The sequence below is a fragment of the Oryzias latipes genome, chromosome 17 (genome assembly GCF_053564925.1).
Source record: "Oryzias latipes strain Hd-rR chromosome 17, Olatipes_Hd-rR_3.1".
Taxonomy (NCBI): Eukaryota; Metazoa; Chordata; class Actinopteri; order Beloniformes; family Adrianichthyidae; genus Oryzias; species Oryzias latipes.
In genome coordinates, this window is record NC_136253.1 from 26,957,661 (window position 1) to 26,980,117 (window position 22,457).

At 40.2% G+C, this 22,457-nt stretch overlaps 1 protein-coding gene across 1 annotated transcript in view; it reads right to left on the reverse strand.

Annotated features, from left to right (window-relative positions):
• Positions 1–5,241: 5,241 nt before the first annotated feature.
• The window catches only part of LOC101172279 (potassium/sodium hyperpolarization-activated cyclic nucleotide-gated channel 2), a 32,156-nt gene continuing 14,940 nt past the window's right edge, over positions 5,242–22,457 (reverse strand). The window contains exons 5-9 of the mRNA XM_004079309.5: positions 20,966–21,184; positions 12,240–12,386; positions 11,903–12,143; positions 11,663–11,827; positions 5,242–11,158 (exon numbers count right to left, since the gene is read on the reverse strand). Coding sequence (XP_004079357.4) covers positions 10,209–11,158; positions 11,663–11,827; positions 11,903–12,143; positions 12,240–12,386; positions 20,966–21,184 — 1,722 coding nt within the window. The 3' untranslated portion in view covers positions 5,242–10,208. The remainder of the gene's footprint in view (positions 11,159–11,662; positions 11,828–11,902; positions 12,144–12,239; positions 12,387–20,965; positions 21,185–22,457) is intronic.

The window sequence follows — 22,457 nt, forward strand, 5'->3', positions numbered from 1 at the left end:
TAAGTAGTTAAGAAAAAAATACTTAAGGTGAGGAACCCCGACTTTCAAATTAAATGACGCAGCTCTTAAAAGATCAATTGACCCTTGATTTCTGGCTCTTGCTGTTTTTCTCTTGATCATTTCAGCTTGACGTACTTCTCACTTCCTCCCCAGCCTACTGTCCAGTAAACTGCGAGGTTACCAAGACTGCCTGCAGCTATAAGATGATTTTCTGTATCTTCTTGCTGTCTTGCTCAATGACTCATTCATGGACCCAGAGCTATGGCCAAATGCTAATCCTGGCATTCAGAGCTGAATTTTCTCTGTGCTCCCAAGAGCTAAGACACAAGACTGAGGCAGTCTGAGGATACAGAAACGCGGAGATGGATGGGTGAAACTTTTTACAGGGCAACTTGAAAATATTGCAGCAAGACAAGTATATTGGTTGCTTTTTTTGGTTCTTCTGTCAAGATGTCAATCCATGGAGAACAGTGTATTGAAGGAATATTTTGACAGTTTATTCAAAACTGTCTTCATTTAAAAGCCAAAGACCCCAGATGACTGCAAAATTTGACTCTTTCGAAAATAATAAAACACTTGTTTTTAAAAAAGATGTGTCTTTGTTTCAGTCTTGCAAGAGAAATTACCTTTTTCAAAAGGATTCATTCATACATTCATTCATCCATTCATTCATCTTCTTCCGTTTATTCCCTTTCGGGGTCACAGGGCTGCCGGAGTCTATCCCGGCCATTTGTGGGCAAAGGCTTTTTTAAAAGCAAAACAGTAAATAAATAATCTTAGTTTGAGAAAACATGTCTTAGTGACTCTTGTTGAGACCTCTTTCCCTAAATGTCAGCGTTCTTTTTGTTTATTTAAAAAAAGTGACGTATGAATTTTTTACTTATTTCTACAGGGCCTGTTTTTGCAGTGCATGAGGGAGTTATGAAAGGTGTAAATGTTTTTACACTTGGTAATAATCTACCTATCCAGGTGATGGAAGAAATGTTTGTTTTAAAAACGCTAGATAGTTTGCCAGTAGGCTGTGTGTTTATAAATATAAATAACAAGTATTTGAGGGAAAACTAGGGTGTCCTTTCTTGGTCAGACAGCAAAACACTTTTAAAGAAAAATATGGTTTTTTTTAAAGGCTCCATGGTCTTTTCTGTAGTAATTTTGGCTGCTTAAGGCTAAATTGGGGGCTCTTAAGGATAAATATAAGTTCACTTACTTAGGGGAGAGGGTTACCATAGCACAAAATAATTGCATGTTCTCGAGTTGCACAAGGAAAGACACCATGACCTGCACTTTTTTGTCACCCATTAGAGCAGAAAATGAGACACATATTTTCTTCCTGGGAAGACCAGCCGTGACTCAGATGGTTTCAAGGCTCTGAGAAAGATTGAAAAAGGGAAGTCAGGGAAGATCAGAGGTGTTAAGGTGAAGTAAGGAAAGGAACAAAGACACCAGGAAGGATCTAAATAAGCAAATTGCCCTCTAGAGGTAAACAGGCATGAGAGTAGTGAGGGTGATGCTGTGATTAATTGAAGTAGGACACCCAGGGACAAAGCAAAGAACTAAAACTGCAGAGGAACAAGGTGGAGGACAGTCCTGTGCCGTGTACAAGACGAAACCTTGCATTTATAAAGCTTCACAACTTGGTGTAATATTTGCCTGCAGCCACGATCAGAGCATTGCTTCCTCATTGCATTACAATGAATTTGAAAGAGAGAGGGAGAGCGTGTCAGTGGAGCAGAAAAAGGAGGACATTATGTCACGTCAAGGTAGAAGTGAGGGCACGCACTGCGGATAGCCTCACCCACATTTGCTCAATCTGTGTGTGGACCTGGAGAGGCAGCAGGAGTGCTGGAAAGATCTGTTTCAAACTCTCCGCTTTTTTGTGATTTGAATCTTTTTTTTTCTGATCATTGATGTTCTAGACAATTGTGTGTGTGTGTGTGAGTGTCTGTGTGCAGGAAGTAAAGCGGGTAGAGGAAAGGAATGGTTGGATGTTGCTCCCAGGCTGCAAGAGGAAAGTGTCCTTGGACTGCCCTCATCTGTGACGCACACACACATCCTTTCTTAGACACACACTTCCACCACTGCTTCATTTACTCTCTCTCTCGGACAAATGCAAAACTAGGACTTGCATGTGCTTGCACACTCTCTCTGGTATCGAACAAATTCTTCCTACTGCTGTGCCATGTTGTGTTTGCTCACATGCACACAGACACACGAATGGCAAGCTATTGGTCTGTGCTCAGACACCTAATCAGGGATGCAGGAGAGTCCTTGTCTGCAGAGCAACAGAGAAATATCTCATCTGATGTAGAATGAGAGTGGGAGGGCTAAAGTTTGTGCACACACACATACAGTCAGGACCATAAATAATTAGAGACACATTCTTTCTAATTTTGTTTCTGTACATTACCACATTGAATTTTAAATAAAACAACTCAGATGCCATTGAAGTGCAGACTTTCAGCTTTTATTTCATGGGTTGAACACAAAGATTGCATAAAATGTGAAAAACTAAAGCATTTTTTAAACACAATCCCTTCATTTCATAGGCTTGTAAGTAATTGGACAATTAACTTCCATGCTATTGCATAGGCAGGTGTAGGCAATACCCTTGTTATGTCATTATGAGTGAAGCAGATAAAAGGCCTGGAGTTGATTAGAGGACTCGTGCTTGCATTTTGAAGATTTTGCTGTGAACAGTCAACATGCGGTCAAAGGAGCTCTCCATGCAGGTGAAAGGAGCCATTTTTAAGCTGAGAAAACAGAAGAAGAAAAAAACATGCATGAAATTGCTACAGTATTAGGAGTGGAAATATCAACAGTGTGGTACATCCTGAGAAACAAAGAAAGCACTGGTGAACTCAGCAACGCAAAAAGACCTGGACGTCCATGGAAGACAACAGTGGTGGATGATCGCAGAATTATTTCCATGGTGAAGAGAAACCCGTTAACAACAACCAACCAAGTGAACAACACTCTCCAGGAAGTAGGCGTATCAATGTCCAAGTCTACCATAAAAAGAGACTGCATGAAAGTACATACAGAGGGTACACTGCAAGATGCAAGCCACTCATAAGCCTCAAGAATAGGAAGGCTAGATTGGACTTTGCTAAAAAGCATCTAAAAGAGCCAGCACAGTTCTGGAAAAACATTCTTTGGAAAGATGAAACCAAAATCAACCTCTACCAGAATGGTGGCAAGAGAAAAGTATGGAGAAGGCGTGGAGAAGTTCATGATCCAAAGCACACTACATCATCAGTAAAACACTGTGGAGGCAGTGTGATGGCCTGGGCATGCATGGCTGCTAGTGGCACTGGGACACTAGTGTTTGTTGATGACGTGACACAGGACAGAAGCAGCCCAATGGATTCTGAGGTGTTCAGAGACATACTGTCTGTGCAGATCCAGGTGAATGCAGCCAAACTGATTGGGCGGCGTTTCATAATACAGATGGACAACGACCCAAAACTTACAGCCAAAGCAATTCAGGAGTTTATTAAAGCAAAGAAGTGGAATATTCTTGAATGGCCAAGTCAGTCACTTGATCAAAACCCCATTGAGCATGCATTTCACTTGTTGAAGACTAAACTTCAGACAGAAAGGCCCACAAACAAACAGCAACTGAAAGCCGCTAGAGGTAAAGGCCTGGCAGAGCATCCAGAAGGAGAAAACCCAGCATCTGGTGATGTCCATGAGTTCAAGACTTCAGGCTATCATTGCCAACAAAGGGTTTTCAACCAAATATTAGTAATGACCATTTTGTTTTCAGTTATTTCATTTGTCCAATTACTTACAAGCCCATGAAATGAAGGGATTGTGTTTAAAAAATGCTTTAGTTTTTCACATTTTTATACAATCTTTTTGTTCAACCCATGGAATAAAAGCTGAAAGTCTGCACTTCAATGGCATCTGAGTTGTTTCATTTAAAATTCACTGTGGTAATGTACAGAAACTAAATTAGAAAGAATGTGTCTCTGTCCAAATATTGTATTTGCATTTACTAATGCAGCTTCAAGCTATACGTTCACACTGGCCTCAACAGCATGCGTTTAAGCGACCACTTTCAATGAAAAGTATGTAAATGCACATACCGTATATGCGCTTTTCAGGCTTCCAAAACTCAGGCTTCAGGTTTCCAAATCTCTAAAACTCAAGGGCTCACGAGCATCTATGAAAGTTCGAAAAACCGTTTTCGGGCTTTAAATACAAAACGTGCATCCATTGAATGTGATTTTAATGTTAAAGCAGGTAAACTTTGACCCTAATTTGTTAGTGACGTATGGATGGCATCCCTTTTAATTCACAGAGGGTCCAATCATTTGAAAATTGATCATAGAGTAGAATTAATAAAATCAGTTTTTGCCCTTCAGGAATCATACGACACCAAGTCTTTCATATATTAGAATAGAGCTGTGGAAGAAAAAGCCTGGAGTGAGATTTGCACGCCTTGACATTTTGCACCAATCCCATTTCAACTGTAGGTACAGGCGCCATTATAGGGTAACAACAGTCCTATTGGAACAGTCAAGAATGCACGTTTAGCACAGTTAAGAACATTCTTTAGATGCATGTATGTTTAGATGTATGTAGCATAAGGGTAGAGTTGTGTTTACAATTGTTACAACTGAATGTATATGAGAATTGGACTGAGCAAGTGTTATGTCACCCACAGAAAAATGTTTATTTCCAGCTCTTGCAAATTGAAGTCATTTGAGTTGCCATTCTTCTGCAATACAGACGCCGCCATTTGGAGCCAGACAACATCTGAGTTAACGTTTGTATGGCAACTTTTGTCACCTCTCAGGAGTAAGCTTGTTTGAAGTTTACACTCCTTCCAATGAAAGTGGAATCTGTCAAACTTTTTAAAAGTTCATGGTGGGCCCAGCGGGCACCACATGCTTTTATTGAGGCATCTGATAGGCCAAGTTATAACTTGAATAACTTGCAATAAAGAAAAAACATCATTAAAAAAATTAGGATTATCAAGAACCTGTTAAATAAAAGTTAGCAGAGCAACAATAGTTATTCTGACAAATATAGTGAGTGAGAAAAGCTGTTCATTTCTCAGTAGAAGTCTATGGGATTTTGGCTTCTTGGAGCAGGCGGGTATTTCCTGTTTGGAAAATGAGGGGGGAGGGATCACTCAGTCCAGGTGTTTTATACAGTCAATGGGTGTTACACAAACCTATTCACTCACAGCAGGAAACTCATTAAGAGTGACAAATAAAAGTCAACACACAGAGATCAGTATGCCAATGCGCTCGTCTTTTTATTGCACAACAATGTATCATCTGTTCACGAATGCTTAAACAACATTGCCACTGACTGACAGACCAGCTTATTGAGATAGACCAGGGTGTGGCTTTGGGTTCTTGTCCAGCAGAGGTGGTGGACAAGACAGCCTCTAGAACACAGGTTTAAATCAGCCCCTCAACCCTGGCCACGTGCTGTGCATCACAACCTGCAAGGACTGGACACAAACAAATGCCACCAAGTGTCCTTTTGAGACAGATTTGGTCGTACTGTGGCTTGGGCCGGGAGCCAACTTGTCCCTGGAGTTGTCCCTTGGACACATTAACTTAAACAGAGCTGTAGTTCTGTAATACTTGAAGCTATTTTCAGAAGCCTGAAGCACAGCCTGAGATGGTTGCAATCTGGCCTCCAGAGAAAGAGAACACATGCAGTGTCAGATATCTGTGCTGTGGTCCACACGGTGCTGGTAAAGTGTGTTTGGAGCTCGCGCAGAGCAGATCGTGCAGGTTGTGGAATGCTACTAAGTCTAAGGATGTGCTAATGTCATTTCTAGAAAGCATTTTTGTTGTTTTTTTTGTCTGTTTGTTTACGGAACAAACATAGCCATGGTCATTGAACGCTCTTCTGCTTGTGCTGGCACCTCCCGGTTTCATGTGGGTCTCAGTTCCCTAAGTGGCATCATGTTCTCAAGTGGGACCAACATTTTAGAAGGAAAGGCACAGGAACACACACACACACACACACACACAAACTCAAGCACACAGAGTCCTGAAGCAGAGAGAAGGCTTAGGTAAGTTAAGCAGGCTACAGTAGCTACGACACAAAAGTTTAACTGTTAGACTAAATTAAATCATCGTACAGTAATCGGTACACAACAATGTCTAGATTTGAAGGTCCCACAAAGAATTACACACAGAACTCTGCTTAGATAAAAAAATTACAAGCATGCACTCTGCTTTCCTGTCAGGTGACGCAATTGGGAGTCACGCTCCCATGACTGCTGTGGCTCATTAGTCAGATTCACCCTTGGAGAGAGCTTTTCTTTCCTAATGAAGAACACCAGATCAGTGTGCAACCAGCATCAGCATGAGGAACTCTTCAAGTTTGACAACAAATTTTCAGCATAAGCACAGACTTGCTTGTATTTATTTCGTTTTTGGGAATAATGTGCAAGCATCTCCACCGTTTGTGATATTTTTGGCTCCTTGCATCAAGCAGGTCATATAAGCTAACTCCTAGACTGCTGGTATCCACCCAAAATCAGTCAGAGCTCACCCTATTACTGTAAAAAAATGTTTCCTTGTAAAGCAAGTTGTGGTAAAAACACAGTAATGTGCTCCAGATCAATGTGTATATCACATGTACTGAACATGACAGTACAGAGTACAGCGCGCATGGTGTTGGAAGGCTCAAACCAACAAAAATGTGCAATTTTGTGTTTCCCAAATCAGGAAAAATTATATATACTGACATTGTCATTATAATTCAGCAAGACTAGTCTTCATGTAACAATTTCTTTTTTACATATATTGCAAGTTGAAAATAATTACACGTATCTGCATTTTTACAGGCACATGCATACCACAAAAATAGACTATGAGGAAACTAAATGTACTAGGCACAAGGTATATAGTGTCCATGTGCACAAAGAACAAACTGTAAAACAACTAAGGAAAAGGGACAGAGAACCAAACAAAAAGAATACCCTGATATGCTAACACATCAACACCAAGGCATCCAGTACCCTTAATGTCTGGTACAGCATAAATGAGACGTCTGAATCTTTGATATTCTCAATAATTGTCAGTCTGTCAAACACAAATGAGGGATTTCAATCCCGCCTCAAAGAGAGGTCCAGAAGGGGGAAACGACAGACAATCACACCCTGAGTCCCTGATCTAATGACCAGTGCAGCACCACATCCCACCGACCTGTCAGCGGGGGCTTGAAGCCAACAGCGGACAAACTGACGGATGTGTGGTTTCTTTTTCCCTCAGACATGCCTCCTGGATGAGAGTTCAAACAGAGTCGCCAATGTGTCTCAGGTGCTTTTTTTTAAACTTCTGAACAGGAGTGGAACATCACAACTCTCCGATCTTGCTCACTCTGACTGTGAACCCATTCACATGATTTCAGCACAGTCTTGTTAGCAGCTTAATAGGGCAAACTCTGGTTTTAGCACAAAAGAATAGGAAAGAGAATCAAGTGATTCCACTGAAACTGTACATAAACACACTACAGCCATTGGCTCGAATGGAGTTTGTTCACAATCATATTGGAATTTTGGCATGAACCTTTCCCACAGGAAAAAAAAAGTCAGGTTTCTATGTTGCTGGCAAAACAGGGTTACTATACAGTGACCCAGGCATGACACAGGACAAAGTTTGTTTAGAACATGATCACACAGGAGGGGGATATGGGGCTGCTCTGCAGTTACAATGAGATTAAGCTGTTTAATGAAGCCCTTGGATAAAAACAATCACCTCCACCTTGTTTAAAGATTTAAACAACTTTCAGGACAAGCGATCGCACACACTAATAACAATCCAACAAGGTCCTCTGCTCCAATCCGACTCAAGGGGAATCTTCAAGCGTGGTCAAGCTAACAAGTTCCAAATGGGAGCACAGATGGGTTTAACTAAATAAATGGAAAACCATGTTGCAGCAGTCAATACATCTCTCTGGAAAGGTAACAAACCTGAGTAAACGTGCATCGCATTGATTTTACAGTCCGGCTCCGGATCAATGTTCAAAGCTGACACAGTTGAACACAATGACTCAGCTGCCTGTTATCAATCCCAATTGGATTCCCTTCTCGTCCTTGCAGTTAACCACACATTGGTCCAAGGAGAAGCAACAGAGCATCGACTCTCATCTTAGATAACCAGGTCTTAGTGCAACGCAAGGTACTTGACTGGATGTCCTCAGTGCTTGCTTTGGACAGAAGAGTTCAAAATGGTCTCAACTCGCTCTCATTCATGGCCATTTTTTAATAAATAATATGTTTGGTTTTATTTTTATTTTTTTTTACAAAATGTATCTTCTCATGTTAGATCTGGGTTGTAGCATAAATGTCAAAAAAATAATAAAGATTAAATACAGCAATGTTCAACCCAGATAAGCATCAACAAATCTAAAAAAAACTAAAATCACACAGACACTCAGCAACTCGGAAAGGAACACCACAATCCTCTTGCATCATAAAAGCCTCTTTAAATCGCGGTCCCTTTATGTACATGGCAGTTTATATTTGATTAGCTGTCTTCCCACTTGTATGGCATACATTCAGCAATAGTAGGATTTTAGGTTCAACGGCGTTAGAATGTTTCCAGTAAAACTATCCCAGTTTCCAAAAAAGTCCCAAAATTTTAACCATAGGATTGCTGTGGATCTAAAAATCGAGACATTCACTGGAGTTCCAGCAGATATGGGCACATATATTTTTTCCCCCCTTTTTTTCCACAAGTGAGGCGTTTGTGCGCCATATTGCTTACCCCAACCATTTAATTTAAAATCAAATCCCTTAAAATGGGCTTTAAAGTGACATTTTCGAGGATCTGGCTTGCTGGGCTCCAATATGGATTCCACTTGGGAGTCTAAGCGCTCGGTTCCATAACTTTTTCTTTTTTAAACAAAAATTACATTGCAGCACATCCTTTCAGTCCCTCAAACGTTTTTGGTTAAGGTAACAACATGGTCACAATATTACAATACCTCAAGTGAAGCCACAAATAGCTGCTGGATTCTTTAAGATTTCACATTAAAAAGAAAACTTAAAAAAAAAAGTTCACTTTCCTGTACAGCATATGTATAGATATTTATACTCGTATATATTTATATATATAGGCGGGGTAGAGTATTGCAGAATTATATTGCATGTGTTAATCAATGAACCTAGACAGAAACAAGCAAGTATACAGTATGAATTGTTCACAAATGTTTCCTTTCAGTAAAGCTCAGATTATTTATCCATCTTTGCCTCCAGAGTTACAATCAGTATGCTGAGAAAACAGCTGACCACTTTTGCAAATGATTCATGAAAACGGGCAGTGCCGCTGTCAGCAAGTCGAACCACTTAATGCCTGGCGGCGTGGTTCAGGGGGCGCAAGGCCCTTCTTTCAAAATGGAAACCAAAACGCACCAACAAACTCGCGCACACAATCCCACACCCACAGATATACATACGCACAAACCAAACATATGGCTTCTAACGTTGAATCAAGGCAGTTAAATAAATGGCATTTTCTTCTATTTTTCTTTTTAGTTGATACAGACACAACCAGACTTGGTGTTCAAGCTCAACTTTGGTTTGGGTAGATACAATGAATATAATATGCATCCATACTTTTTTTTTTCAGCAACTATTTACACACAGATGTAAGATCGACCAGCGGTCTAAAACACTAACTCCACTACTGTTGGAAACAATATGAAAATGTGGATTCTTTTGCTACGACGGCTTTTACAGAAAAATTACACTCAAAACACATTTGAACACTTAAAATGTCATTGTCGTTTGACCTCAAGTCCCTGATTTTCATATTTAAGTCCAGCTCCTGCTAGATTGCATTGCATGAATTCTACACAGTATGCAAAAGGTACATTAATCATACTTTTCCTCATATCTTTACAGTAAAACAGCAATATACAGTAGGTGTTTGGAAGCAGAGTGAAAGTGGTGATACTAAGACTAAAGGTACTGGCACAGTAAACTAGACCAGTTCAACCTTACGTTATATAGTTTAATTGTATAGACTCCTCCTGTCCAAACTGTCTCAAGACATTGAGTAGCTCTTATCTTTCGGCTGACACCAGCACACAGTGCATCCAGGTCAAACGACTGCTGGCGCTGGCAGTGGCTGATTGGTCATTTTGCAAGTTTAAGCGATCAGCTGTACTGACCTTAACCGAACAGATTCTCCTACAAAAAAAGGCCTCATTCCTAAACTCTACCAGGGTCACAAGTTGGAAGACAGCCGGGATCTGGCAGAGTCTAGCTCTGGAAGGCTGACAATCGAGTCTTTCTTAGGAACTCCAGAATCTGGAGGTCCTGAACCAGCAGCAGCTGCTACAGCCCCCACTCCAGCAGGTCCACCAGGAGGAGGTGTGGAGGCAAAGGCCACCCTCTGCTGAGCTCCTGCTGATCTCCCCACACCTGAAGGTCCTGGTAAGCTATGGTGAGGAGGCTGTGTAGGGCCAATGGAGGAGTTGGAGGTACGGGTGGAGGGTGGAGGGCTGGGCGCTGCAGACGCAGCTTGTGGTGTACCTTCTTGGGGGAGTGAAGGCTGCGACGCAGACAGGGCTCTGGTATCTTGGCTCAGGCTGCCAGTGTGAAGGGAGTGAGTGCTCTTGTGTGAGGCAGGCCTCTGCTGGTTCTGGGTGGGGCTGGGTGCATGGTGCTGCACCAGGGACAACTGGGACCCTGAGGGCCCTACGCTTGCCATGTACTGGAAAGTCCGTCCTGTTGCTGCGAGCGGACTTTGGATGGGAGGGCTGGAAATTGCAGATCCAAATGCCCCTCCAAACGTCTGGGGGTGTTGCGATTGAATAGGACTCATGGAAACAGGACTGGACAAGTTCTGCATCACTTGGAATCTTCTCACCATTCGGGGAGACTGCAGCGTCCCCGGTCCAACCAAAGGACTTGCCATCTGAGGACAGAAACTCATGGCAACCGCTTGCTGGAGGGTGGCAATAGCTGAACCGCTCTGTGGTTGACCCGGAGGCGCAAAGATGCCGCCGATGGAGGGGGTCATAGACATGGCCCGCGGCCGTTGTAAATCCACCCGTTTCACCATCTCGCGGTCGTACTTGACAATCTCCTGGATCATCTCGTTCTCTTGGTTGTTAAACACGCCAGAGTTGAGGTCATGCTGCACTTTATGCATCAGAATGGAGTTCTTTTTACCTGCAGAGCAGATACAAACATGCGCTAAAGTCAAAGTAAAGAGAAGGAGGCAGAAAACAGGAGAGGGCAGGAAAAAAAAGGACAAAAAAAGCTGGACAAAGCATTAAAACAAGCATATTTAGTGAGTTTACAGAGATAACATTAGGAGCTGGATGCACCATGCGATGCCCTTCACACCAGGTACATCCATACAGCAGAACGAGCCCAGAGGAAAAAGGAGGTGTCACGATGTACTTTCTTCTTTTGTTACAGTGTTCTGTGTCTTTTTAAAGAATGGTGTCTATTTCGAAACTCAGAAAATCTCATCTTACAGACCATTCATGGTCTATACAAATTTTATAGTCAGGATTTTTATTGTAAATCCCTGTTAGCCATTGAGCATGTTTAAAGGACATTTCAGTGAATGCATGTTTTTTACAGAAATGCTTCAGCTGAAGGAATAATGCACGAAATCTTTTACTGACTTCTCAAATCTATCTCTTAATCTGTTACGAAAGGTTTTACCTATGCGATCCAGGCGGTCGATGGCAACAGTCTCGAAGGCTCGTCTCATCATGGGATACTCTTCCAGAACCTCGTTGAAGTGGTCGACAGACAGGGAGTAGAGTCGACAGTAAGTCTCCGCTCGCACACTGGCTGTTCTCCTTCCCCTCGTCAACAAACAGATCTCTGAGACACAGAAAGAAGAAGCTTAAAGAAAAGCAGCAACACTCAAGAAGGTTGTTTTTTTAAAATGCCCTCCACCTCCAAAATAAGAGCCATCGGACAGTTTCATGGCAAGGGTTCCTTTGGTGATGACACTGCACACGCCGTGTTGGATGAAGTACATTTTTTTGCCAATGGTGCCTTCTCTGATGATGTAGTCATGCGGCTGGAACACTTCAAACCGCAGCTTGGTCAGCATGGCGGTCACAAAGTTGGGCTCTGCGTTGGCGAACAGTGGCATGGATGCCACCAGCTTCCGACAATTGAAGTTAACAATTTCCTATAAATGAAACATTGGAAATATAAGCTGTGACAAATATAAAATGAGTAGAGAACTATATCGCATCATTACAAAACACATTATGTTTTCCCCCACCTCTCGCAGAGGCTCGCTGAGTTCTCCCAGGATGCTCTCCTCATCAAACATTTTGCCTTGGTATCTGTGCTCATAATAGTCATGGATTTTCTGTCGGAAGTCAGCCGGTAGCTTGTGGAAGGACATGTACTGCTCCACTTGTTTGTACTAAGAGAAAGTGCATGGACAGTAAATGGACAGAGATAGTGTTCAATTAAAACAGTGCATACAGTGAAATAGCTTTTACTGACTTACAATCTCAACTAAAGCTTTAAAACCTTAAACCAGATCTGGACGCTGCACCTGTGTGTAACATATTTAGCTACTGCATGATTTGGATTATTTTTATTTAGTTTATTTCATTGTATTGGCTTTAAGGCATTCTTTTATTAAATCTTCTGCAAAAAATATGTAAAAAGGAGCTAATATCAATCCAATATTAACTAATAATCATATATTCTATGTATCTGGTATTTAAAGACAAAACATCATATGGAATGAGTTATGGTCGGTTGTTACTGGCAAAATACTGAATCAATTGTATTTTAAAATCATAAATTTCCATTACAATCCATTTTACACACCAAATAGATTTAAAGTTGTGTAAAAAAGAAACACTTAACACTGCATTTACTCCTTAAAAGGTAACCAACCTGGCTTTTTTAGAACTACTTAGCACAGATGATTACATTTTTTGTAATTACACAAGATTTAAAGGCTTTACTCCTGTGTTTTGACATACACTAAACATTTTGGTGCAGACGCCATAATCTGCATTATTTCCACAGATCAGCAAAGACTTTAGACCTTTTTTTTGTATGTAGTCCATTCCAAAGTCCATCAGCAATTTCAAAGTTTTATGGTATTTATCTTTAGGGCATCCTTTTGTAAAAATACTAACAGCTGAAAAGGAAAACAGTATAATAATGCAACCAAATGTCTTCTGAGCTAAAGATCTAATGACGTTTCCTACAGCAGAGTAACTTCACTAAGAATGCAGTCGGCCCATGTCGGAAACTGTCCCTCCCAGAGGGTAAATATGCACACAACCCAAAGACCCAGAGACACAACACGTGTCGCCATGTTTTCCAGTCAGAAAAGAGTTAACCATGTTTCATGACAGACTTTGCCTGGAGACTTTGAGCATTACTTGGCCATTTTGGTGAGACAGACAATCCCTCCGCTGACATTTCATGAGTCAGATGTTTGTGTTCAGGCATGAAAAACAACCCACTTCCCACAGTTTGTTACCTACCACTGCATAAACAGACCAAATTCGCTGCAAAGCTTACATTTTAGATGTTTGTGAAGGTATGTGTGTTATTTAAGCAACCCTTCACCTTAAAACATAAAACGTAAAAGTGCACATTGTAAAAAAGACATTATGAAGATTAACAGATTTGTTGCAAAGTTTGTGCTTCTCAAGCAGTTTGAATAAAAAAGCTTCACAACAGCACAATTATGAGCAGTCAGCATTCAAACGCAGAGAAAATCTGTAATCCCTAACCTCTATCCCCACAGCGATAAATACAAATCTGCAGGTATCAAAGAAAATATCTCCAACAGAAGCGCTGGCTCACTGCTGCCTCAAACATCCCTACGCCAGCGCTCATGTGTCCCGCCACGGGCTCTCAGCAAACAGCTGCTCAAACAGTCCCAACATCTGAGTCATCAGCCTTTAAGGTCCAGCATGCAAGTCTGCTCAGAAAACGCACACATTTCAAATGCAAGGCAGGTTTTGAAACCTATGCAGCCTAAAACACGCATGCATGTCTTATTGGTATCATTCATTTTCCCACTATTGATATTATTGCTTTTAAGTCATTACCAACTTCATGAGTTAATTCATTTTTTACTGATTTTGTTAAAACCTCAACTGCTTCACATTTTATCATACACACAACAAGGAATCCTTATGTTCCCCTTCAACCAATCATCTGTCCTCAGGGCTATATTCTTTGTTTTTTCTCTTTTATTAATCACACTTTCATCCTCATTAGAGCAGCAAAAGTAGCAAAAAGAAGATTATTTATGAAATTCTTAAGATCACTTGCATTTATATTTCTAGACTAAACAAAGTTTTACTTTAAAAAATAAACGTATTTAGCAGATTTCTGCCCTAAAATACGTATAATGATTTAAAAGATATTCACATTTGAACCATGGGCCAGATAAATACTCAATTCTAATTGGCTGCAGGTTGTAGATTTAGAAAGTGATAATCCACAGTGATCCTTTAACCAGTTTGGTGAATTTGATCATTTTGAAGACTGTGATCCAGTGGAAAAGACAAAGAGAGAAAAGAATCTAAGAAGGAAGAGATGAGACACAGGGAGGGATTAAACTATTAAGAGTTTGTTTCTTTGAAATAAACTTGTGTTTCATCATCTAGACAAACAAAAGTTCTAAGTGATGAACTTTCCCTCTAAAAGCACGCCTTAACTAGTCATGCACATCATCACCAGTTTTAAGTACTAAGACTTGATTTAATGTATTACTTTGGATGGTGACCATGGTAAGCAGGACAATGGCCCAATGACGTGCGCCTTTTTTAGAAAGTAACAGACTTCGATTCAGGCTTCAGCATCGGCCATTGTTTTCTGTTAGTGCACACCTTGTCAAGCATCATCCCTTACACTAGGTGCTAAATTTTTAATACTTACAAGAACAAGTCCTTTTTAGAAAATGCCACCAGCACACTTTGTAATATCTGTTTCAACTTTGTTCTGCTGCTAACAATAAAAATGATCATGTTTTTCAGCACTTCGCCTACAAAACTATCATGTCAGTGGAGGCAAACCCGTGTATTTCAGTGCTGGACGTGCCTTTTCTCTGAGATTGTGCTAAAATGTTGGCCCTGCTATAACTATTCCCCTGCAAGGCAGAAAATTGTGTTGTCAATCTTTTTGGATAATAAAATTTGTCTGACTTTTACCGTCACAGAGTATCAGTGTCAGAAATGTGAGCATAGTTCATTTCATAAACTTATAAACAAACAACAGTGGAAAGTAGCATTGCTTCTTTGACAGAGATGTCCATCAAAACGCTCACCTGCAGGAGTGACTTTGCCTCCTGACATCGGCAGATAGAAAGCATATTGAAGTGTAGACCCTGTGTCACAACTCCATACCCCACATGTCAACACGAACGCTGCTTCTGATGTGCCAAGCGGAGAAAAGAGGGCGCCTGCAGCAGCAACCCTGCACCTGTTGTCAGGCATGAACCTGTGACTCAGCTGAACAGGCACGACTGGACCAAGATGGAGAGAGCCGATGATTGGTCTCAGTGAGAAGTATCGATCATTACCAACTGACCCTGAACTTTCCTCAGAGGGAGGGGGGCATACACTTGGAGAGTGAGTCACAGCACGCAGCGGGGACTGACAAACACCCAAATGACGGAAGAAGTGACGTTCATTTTCGGAGCCACAGTGACGCAGTGAATGCAGCAGCAAGACACTGACACCTTACCATCCATCAGCTGCCACTTAGAAGAAAATCTTTCTTTATGCATGTTTTATGACCCCGAGCCTCACATTACTAACCGCTTTTAACTACTTTTCACCTCCCATCCCCACAGGGATCCCACATCATTACTACACTGGTCTTTCTAACTTATCTTCACTCCAAAAACCATAAGGAACTCTTTAAAAAAATCCCCCTTCTCAAAATTACTAATAATTATAATATTTTTGAGGAGCAAAACACCCCAAAAAATCCAGGCTTTCCGTCAGAAATCTTGAAACAAATAAATGTAACAATTTTTTTCAAGGTGATAAATTTGAGCTGGACATGTCAAAGATTAGTAGAAAAGGGGATTTGATCTTTTTTGTGTAGAATATAAAGTCCCGCTTCGATCATTTTTTTTTATCTACTTTAAAAACATTCCCTGCGATCTTTTAATTATGATTATGCTGTTTGAAGACCAAACCGAAAACCTGTGTTGCTTTCTAGGACGTAGTTTCTGCAGAGCATAAGTAGTTCATCAGATATTCACCTCTGAGGACAGTTGGCATGGGGGTAAGCCTGACCCCACTTCCCGTCATCCATCTGTAGTCCATCAGGTCTGTACTCCTGGCTTAAACTGATATACCAGATGGTGACACTGGTATCTTTTGAAAATTCTCATAACCCTGACAATGAAGGCAGTTCCTGGTTTTCAGAGTATTTTATCATTTCTTGGTACTGTGTGTATTTTTCTCATCACATTTACGCTAGTTTAACCAATAATCGCTAAATTTGATTAGAAATCTCTCCAAGTGACATTCCTGACACAAGTACAACCTCCTCTTTAAATCTGCACTGCTCGGACTGTTCCCCTGTAATCTGGGGAAGCTCTGCCAAAAAAAACTCTTTGTAATTCTAATCAAAGTGAGAACTTGCTGTGGCAAATCACGGGCTAGGGGTCCTGTTGGTTTAATCTGTATTTTGGAGCTTTTTAGATGCTAGTGCATGGAGACTATTAAACTTTGTAAGGCTGCATGTGCAAAAATTATACCCCAATTTTAAATGCCCCAAACTTTTTGTCTTTTCTTCTTTTATTGGCTTTTTTCAGATTTTTAAAAGTAAAAAGAAAAAAACTTTCAGTAATCAATCTAAATTTTGATGTCAGATCCACAATTTTTTTTAAATCATTTTATGCGGGCAGAGCAAATATTTAATCACAATTTCAAGGAAGAGTGTTTAAAAAACAGGAATCTTTTTGTTTTAGCTTCAACATTTGGACCGCTACAAGTTTCTATTCCTCAAAGGACAGAAAAACTTTTTTAACAGACTCTAAAGCTCCTTCAAAAGCATTGACTTTTCTTTTTCTTGTTTTTTTTTCCATTCAGAAACTTTAATTTTATCTCGAGTGATTAAAAAGGACTAATATGAGTTTTTAATCTTTTATAATGTTACTATCAAACATTTTTTTGCAAGTCCAAGTCTTTTACGGTTAGACTCGAGAGTTGGACTCTGCCAAAATTGTCAAAGGAGCCAGCAGAGGGCAGCAGTAAACATTCAGCGCATCTGTGCTTCTACATAAGTACTTCTACTCTATAATTAATGAAAGTAAAACAAATCAATGTTGTATACAAGATCTAAACCTTATGTCTTAGTCAGGTCGGTTTGTGGGGCTTAAGTGTGAGTCATGATCCTTCATTTTCAACAGCGTCTTTGTATAAATAGCTGCTAAGCTTCCATCTAAAAGCCCCGTAGTCACATTTTTTCTGACTCTGCCTTTGACTTGAATTAGAAACAGAGCTGACTGCATCCACAGTGAGACTGCAAGAGACAGCCAGCAACTCTGTTTGGCTAAGACCCTCCAAATGTTGAAATGTCACTTACAGTCCTGTCTGGAGGCATAACAAATCCACCCAGCAGCAACAGCATCAGCCTCAGTGGCACTTTTATGCTCACTTCTCCTTCATTACATTTTTGTATGTAACACACACATCTTTAACAGAAATGCTAATCCTGGGGGGTGAAGATGTCTGACAGTTGGTCCTAATCACAGCTCTGGGAGGCAGCACTGTTCTGTCCTCAGCAGGAAAATGTCTGAAGTGGAATTATGAGATAATAGAAAATGTTTAAATAAATTTGAATAAGGTACAGAAACTGACTCTGGATGTAAGTTCATAAAGAATATTGCTCATTGATGGAAGGTTTCCTGCAACCCACCACACCTTATAATTTTGTCCGTTAGGGGCGTGGCAATTAATCGAGTAAATCGATGAAATTATTTTTATTCCTACGATCCAAACAGATCGATCTGACTGAGGCAATGAGTTAATCGAATCAACCTAAACCATCAGGAAAATCATTTAAAATCAATTTTGGAAAATACAATTTGGATTGAAGCACAATAGGTTTATTTTACTAAAACGTAAAAAAAACGACCAAGTTCATCACAGCGGACGACACACACACGATGGCAGCAAAAAATGATCATTCATCATTCCTGTCCAATGTGTGGAAACACTTTGAATTTAGCAAAGTCATGTGACCACACAGTGTGGTTGAATGTTCCAATAATATTCCGTTTGTGTTATTTTAATGTGGAAAAACAACAGTGAAAATAAAATGTGAATGGATTTGCCATTAATTTTTGTTTACCTGTTTGTTTTGTACACATATTTATTTGACATTCGAGGAAGGAATCTGAAAACCTTCACCTGCACTATTCAGTACCAGGTATTTAACTCTGAGTCACACTGGCTGAATTTTTACACTAATAGGAATCAATATTGACTATGAATCGGATCACCAACCCAAAACTATGAACTGAATCGTATTGTTAAAATGAATCGTTACACCCCTAATGTCTGTGTCCTCAAATTTTCCCTTCTCACACTAGAAACCTGAAGGTAGAGCTTGAACTTTCAAACAGTAGCTGAAGGAAATAAAATTGGGGCGAAATGACAGAGTCGATCTTTGCAGGCTTGCTCTTTTAAGTGACCCTGACCTCAGGATGCAACACAATTGAAGACTCCAGTTTTCTGCTCTCGATGATTCATTCTGCAGAAGGTCCTTCCCGGAAATTAAGAAAAACACTTCAATTAAAATGTGAAATAGACTGCATTAAAAAAATCCAGGACTACAGGTTTCCCCTCCCCCTCGTTTGTTCCCTGTAGCAGCCGGGTAGCAATAGCACTGCACCTTTCAAGGACACCACATTCAGAAAGGATGAGAGAGGCTGGAAGAAAAGAAATGTTGATCAAGAGGTAATAAAGACAGCATGATGCAGATGAAGAGGAAGCAGCAACGCAAAGAAAGGAAGAGGAAAAAAAGAGGAATGACATCATGTGAAGTGGGATGGGTGAAGCTGGAGGATGCAGGTGGAGAGAGTGAGTTATCGGGAGGAGACAAATAGAAAGGCAGCTATGGCTGCTTACGTCACCTTCAGAATGACATTGGCAGGACACGCCGGTCTGCTGCCTCATCAATTCTGCTGCTGCTCGAGGGGACAACGTATCGCCAGCGCACACTTGTGCACAAAAGAACACACATTACACACCCAGCCTTGACTCTACCTGGGCGAACACACCCGCAGCCTTCAATTGGCTGCTGACTGCCACCACCACTCCCCCCGCTCCCCAGCCAGCAAGACTCTGCTTGGAAACAGAGAATCTGAGCTTCTAACACCACAGACCACTTCTGCAGCCACCATCCCTAGCACCCTGACCTTCCTCTCCATCATAGAAATGCTTCCTCATGGCAGCATCGGGGAAGACGTTCAGTGGGATACTGAGGGGATTACAATAGCTTTAGTGTCAGGAGATGTGGCACATCTCACTCCTTCTATGTTCAACATAAAACGTTTCTGCATTATTGTTGGACAGAACATCAACAAAATCACTCACAGGATCAGACGTTTATAGAAAATTCAAAGCAATCCTATAAATGTAGCATGAATCAAAAGCTGGATGTGATAAAGGTTTTGGGTTTGAACATTTGGAGGTGTCCAGCCGAACGGTCAGCAAACTGCAAATCTGTGTTTGATACCAGTTGGTGCTCATCCTTCTTAATTTACTCTTCTTTTTTTCTCTATTTTAAAGGAAAAGTCGAATGTTTAACTTTTTGTTGTTTCATTTTTAAATAAATTGTGGAGATGAACGTAATCATCTCAGACCAATTTCCAGGAGGTCTTACTCACAGTCTGAGTTTGTAGGGGTCAAACTCCATATTTAAAAGACGTAAACCTTAAATCCAAAGCAGCAGATCTTAGTAACACACTTTTAACAGCACTGCATACGTAGCTTGTAATCTATGTTTCTTTTGCAGTTTACAACTAATAATTACAAGAACTGAAAAACTAAAATGAAAGAAAAATGAAAAATGGACCAAAATTCACGCAGAAAACCCAAGTAAATGTAAAGGACTCCCTTGTAAAAGAGGTTTTTAATCTCAACGGGACTTTCCTGGTTAAATAAAGGTTAAATTAAAAAAAATTAAAAATCTGTGTTTTTCTTATTTTCTGTGGCTACACTGCAAGTATAAAGAAAGTACAATGAAAATACAATGAAGTGCATCTTATTCCTGTGTTGGAAGCAGATTCTTTGGTCAAACTTAAACACAAAAATAAGAAGTAATAAAGCTCAGGATCTCTTACATGTCAACAGACTACTTTTTTGTTCTTTCATTGCCAATTTTAAGCAAAGTTTTATTTAAAAACAATAGTAACTGTAAAAAAAATCCACAAATAACAAACCTAAACTGTTTTCATCTGTTCTCCTTTTATTGTCAATAACCAGGGAACAAGGAGTAAACTAAACTTTGGAAAGTCTTTTTTACTTTGTTGCACATTTACTCGGTCAAATTTTAGGTTTGCATGACTTGAAGATCCTGTAATAGACAGGAAACTTGTTTCGAAGACAGTCTAAAGGCTGAGGTTATCAGTCAAATCAATCTTTACTTATTTGCACTTTTCATACTTAATGTCATACAAAGTGGTTAGGAAAAAGCAGGTTAAAAAAATGGATAGTTCTTAAAAAAACCTTAGGATCAGGATCGATATCAAGGTTTGTACTTGTTTATTGTGTCTCTTTAACGGCTGTCAATCTTAGAAAAAGTTTTGTCAGCTTGTTTCCATTTTCTGAAAACACGTTCACGTTAGATCTTGGGTATCTTTTTGTGTTATGCCGCCTTGTAGAAGACTGTGATTACCAAATGTTGGTGGGTGTAAATATCAGAGTATCGTAGGACCTTACATTGTGAGAAAGGGAAAACAGAAAGCTTTATTACAAAAAAGGGGGGAAGTTTCCTTACCTTTTCTTGATATTGACGCCTGGAGGAGTCCAGGGACTGAATCAGAGCTGTTGCGTGGCCTATAAAAACAGCATAGCAGGTAGCTCCTACAATCATACTCAGCATAGTCAGCCAGATATCTGACAGACTCTCGGGTGCCTGTCGGCCGTAACCAATGCACAGCATGTGGCTCATTGCCTTGAATACGGCAAAGGAGTACAGTTCAGACCAGGTGTCGTTCTGTCGACAGAGAAGAAAACAAACAGAAAGCAGTTAAAGACAGCAACATGACATAAAAGGCATGTTTTAACAGCACGGCAAGCAACTACGATAAAGCTTTGGGGACAGCAAGATCATGGAACGTCCTGGAACATGAGGGACGAGAACAGAGGCAGGAAATTGGAAAAAGCATCGGGGAATCCTTTGAGGCCTAATCAGTGAAGTAGAGACGGTTTGAAAATTATTTCCTCAGAGAGGAAGGATAATGAGAGGTCATTAAATATGCCCTTTCAAGACACCATGCCTAGGAATTTACTAGAGGCAGACACAGCTACACAGTGGTCAAAAAGTTGCCAGTGAGGAGGTTGGTAAATGGAAAAAAAAAACCTGACTAAGCTATAAGGAGGTACCTTTGATGCCGTTTTTATCAAAGTGCTTTTTCACTAAAGTCTAGGCTGAGAAAACCCTCTCCACACAAACGTGATGACTGGGCAACAAGCTGCAGAGCACAGGTGCTTGTCTTCCCACCGCACAGAGCGGCTATGAAGCTTTAGTTTCCCAAACTCATTTTAGGAAATCCCACAAGTAAACTGTGATACGACATTTGTTTGCTTAGAAAGGAAAGCTGTTTGTAAAGTGAAAGTTTTGCAGGAAGTAAGAATCCTAAAAGCACAAAGACTCCTGATTCTGATGCTCTCTCCCTTCCATCCATTAATACACGGTCCTCATAAAATGAGTACAAAGCTGTAGAGAGGTCAAAGCCTGCAGCTACACGCTAAAGTAAATTAGCAGGCTTTTATTTTTTCTAAATCACTACATTCCATAAGGGCATTAACTATTAATTATTATATCACATTATAAAATGTGGCTCTATGTGGGTAAATTAGTAACATTAATCCCATTGTAAAAAACGTTTTATAGATATTATCACATAATTTCAGATTCTTAACAGTTTGAAAGTGGATAAACGTTAAACTATATCAGCGCAGGAAACTGTCAGGAAAATGCCAGATTCTGTTCATTTCAAACGTTCTTAGTTGATCAGAAAATTAAAAGAATTAAAAAAATTAAAACAAATAATAAAAGAATTATGATAGGTGAGCTCGTTGACAGTAGAAAAGCACATTAAAATGGGAGAAAGATAAAAAAAACAGCAGTGATCGGAAATGTTCTCATCCAAATAATGACAAGTAAGAGGGAAAAAGTAGCTTCGGTAAAACTACTTACAGTGCTGAGTAGTTTAATCTATTCCTGAGTTTTAACTCTGTTATCAAGTTATTAACTTGATTTACTT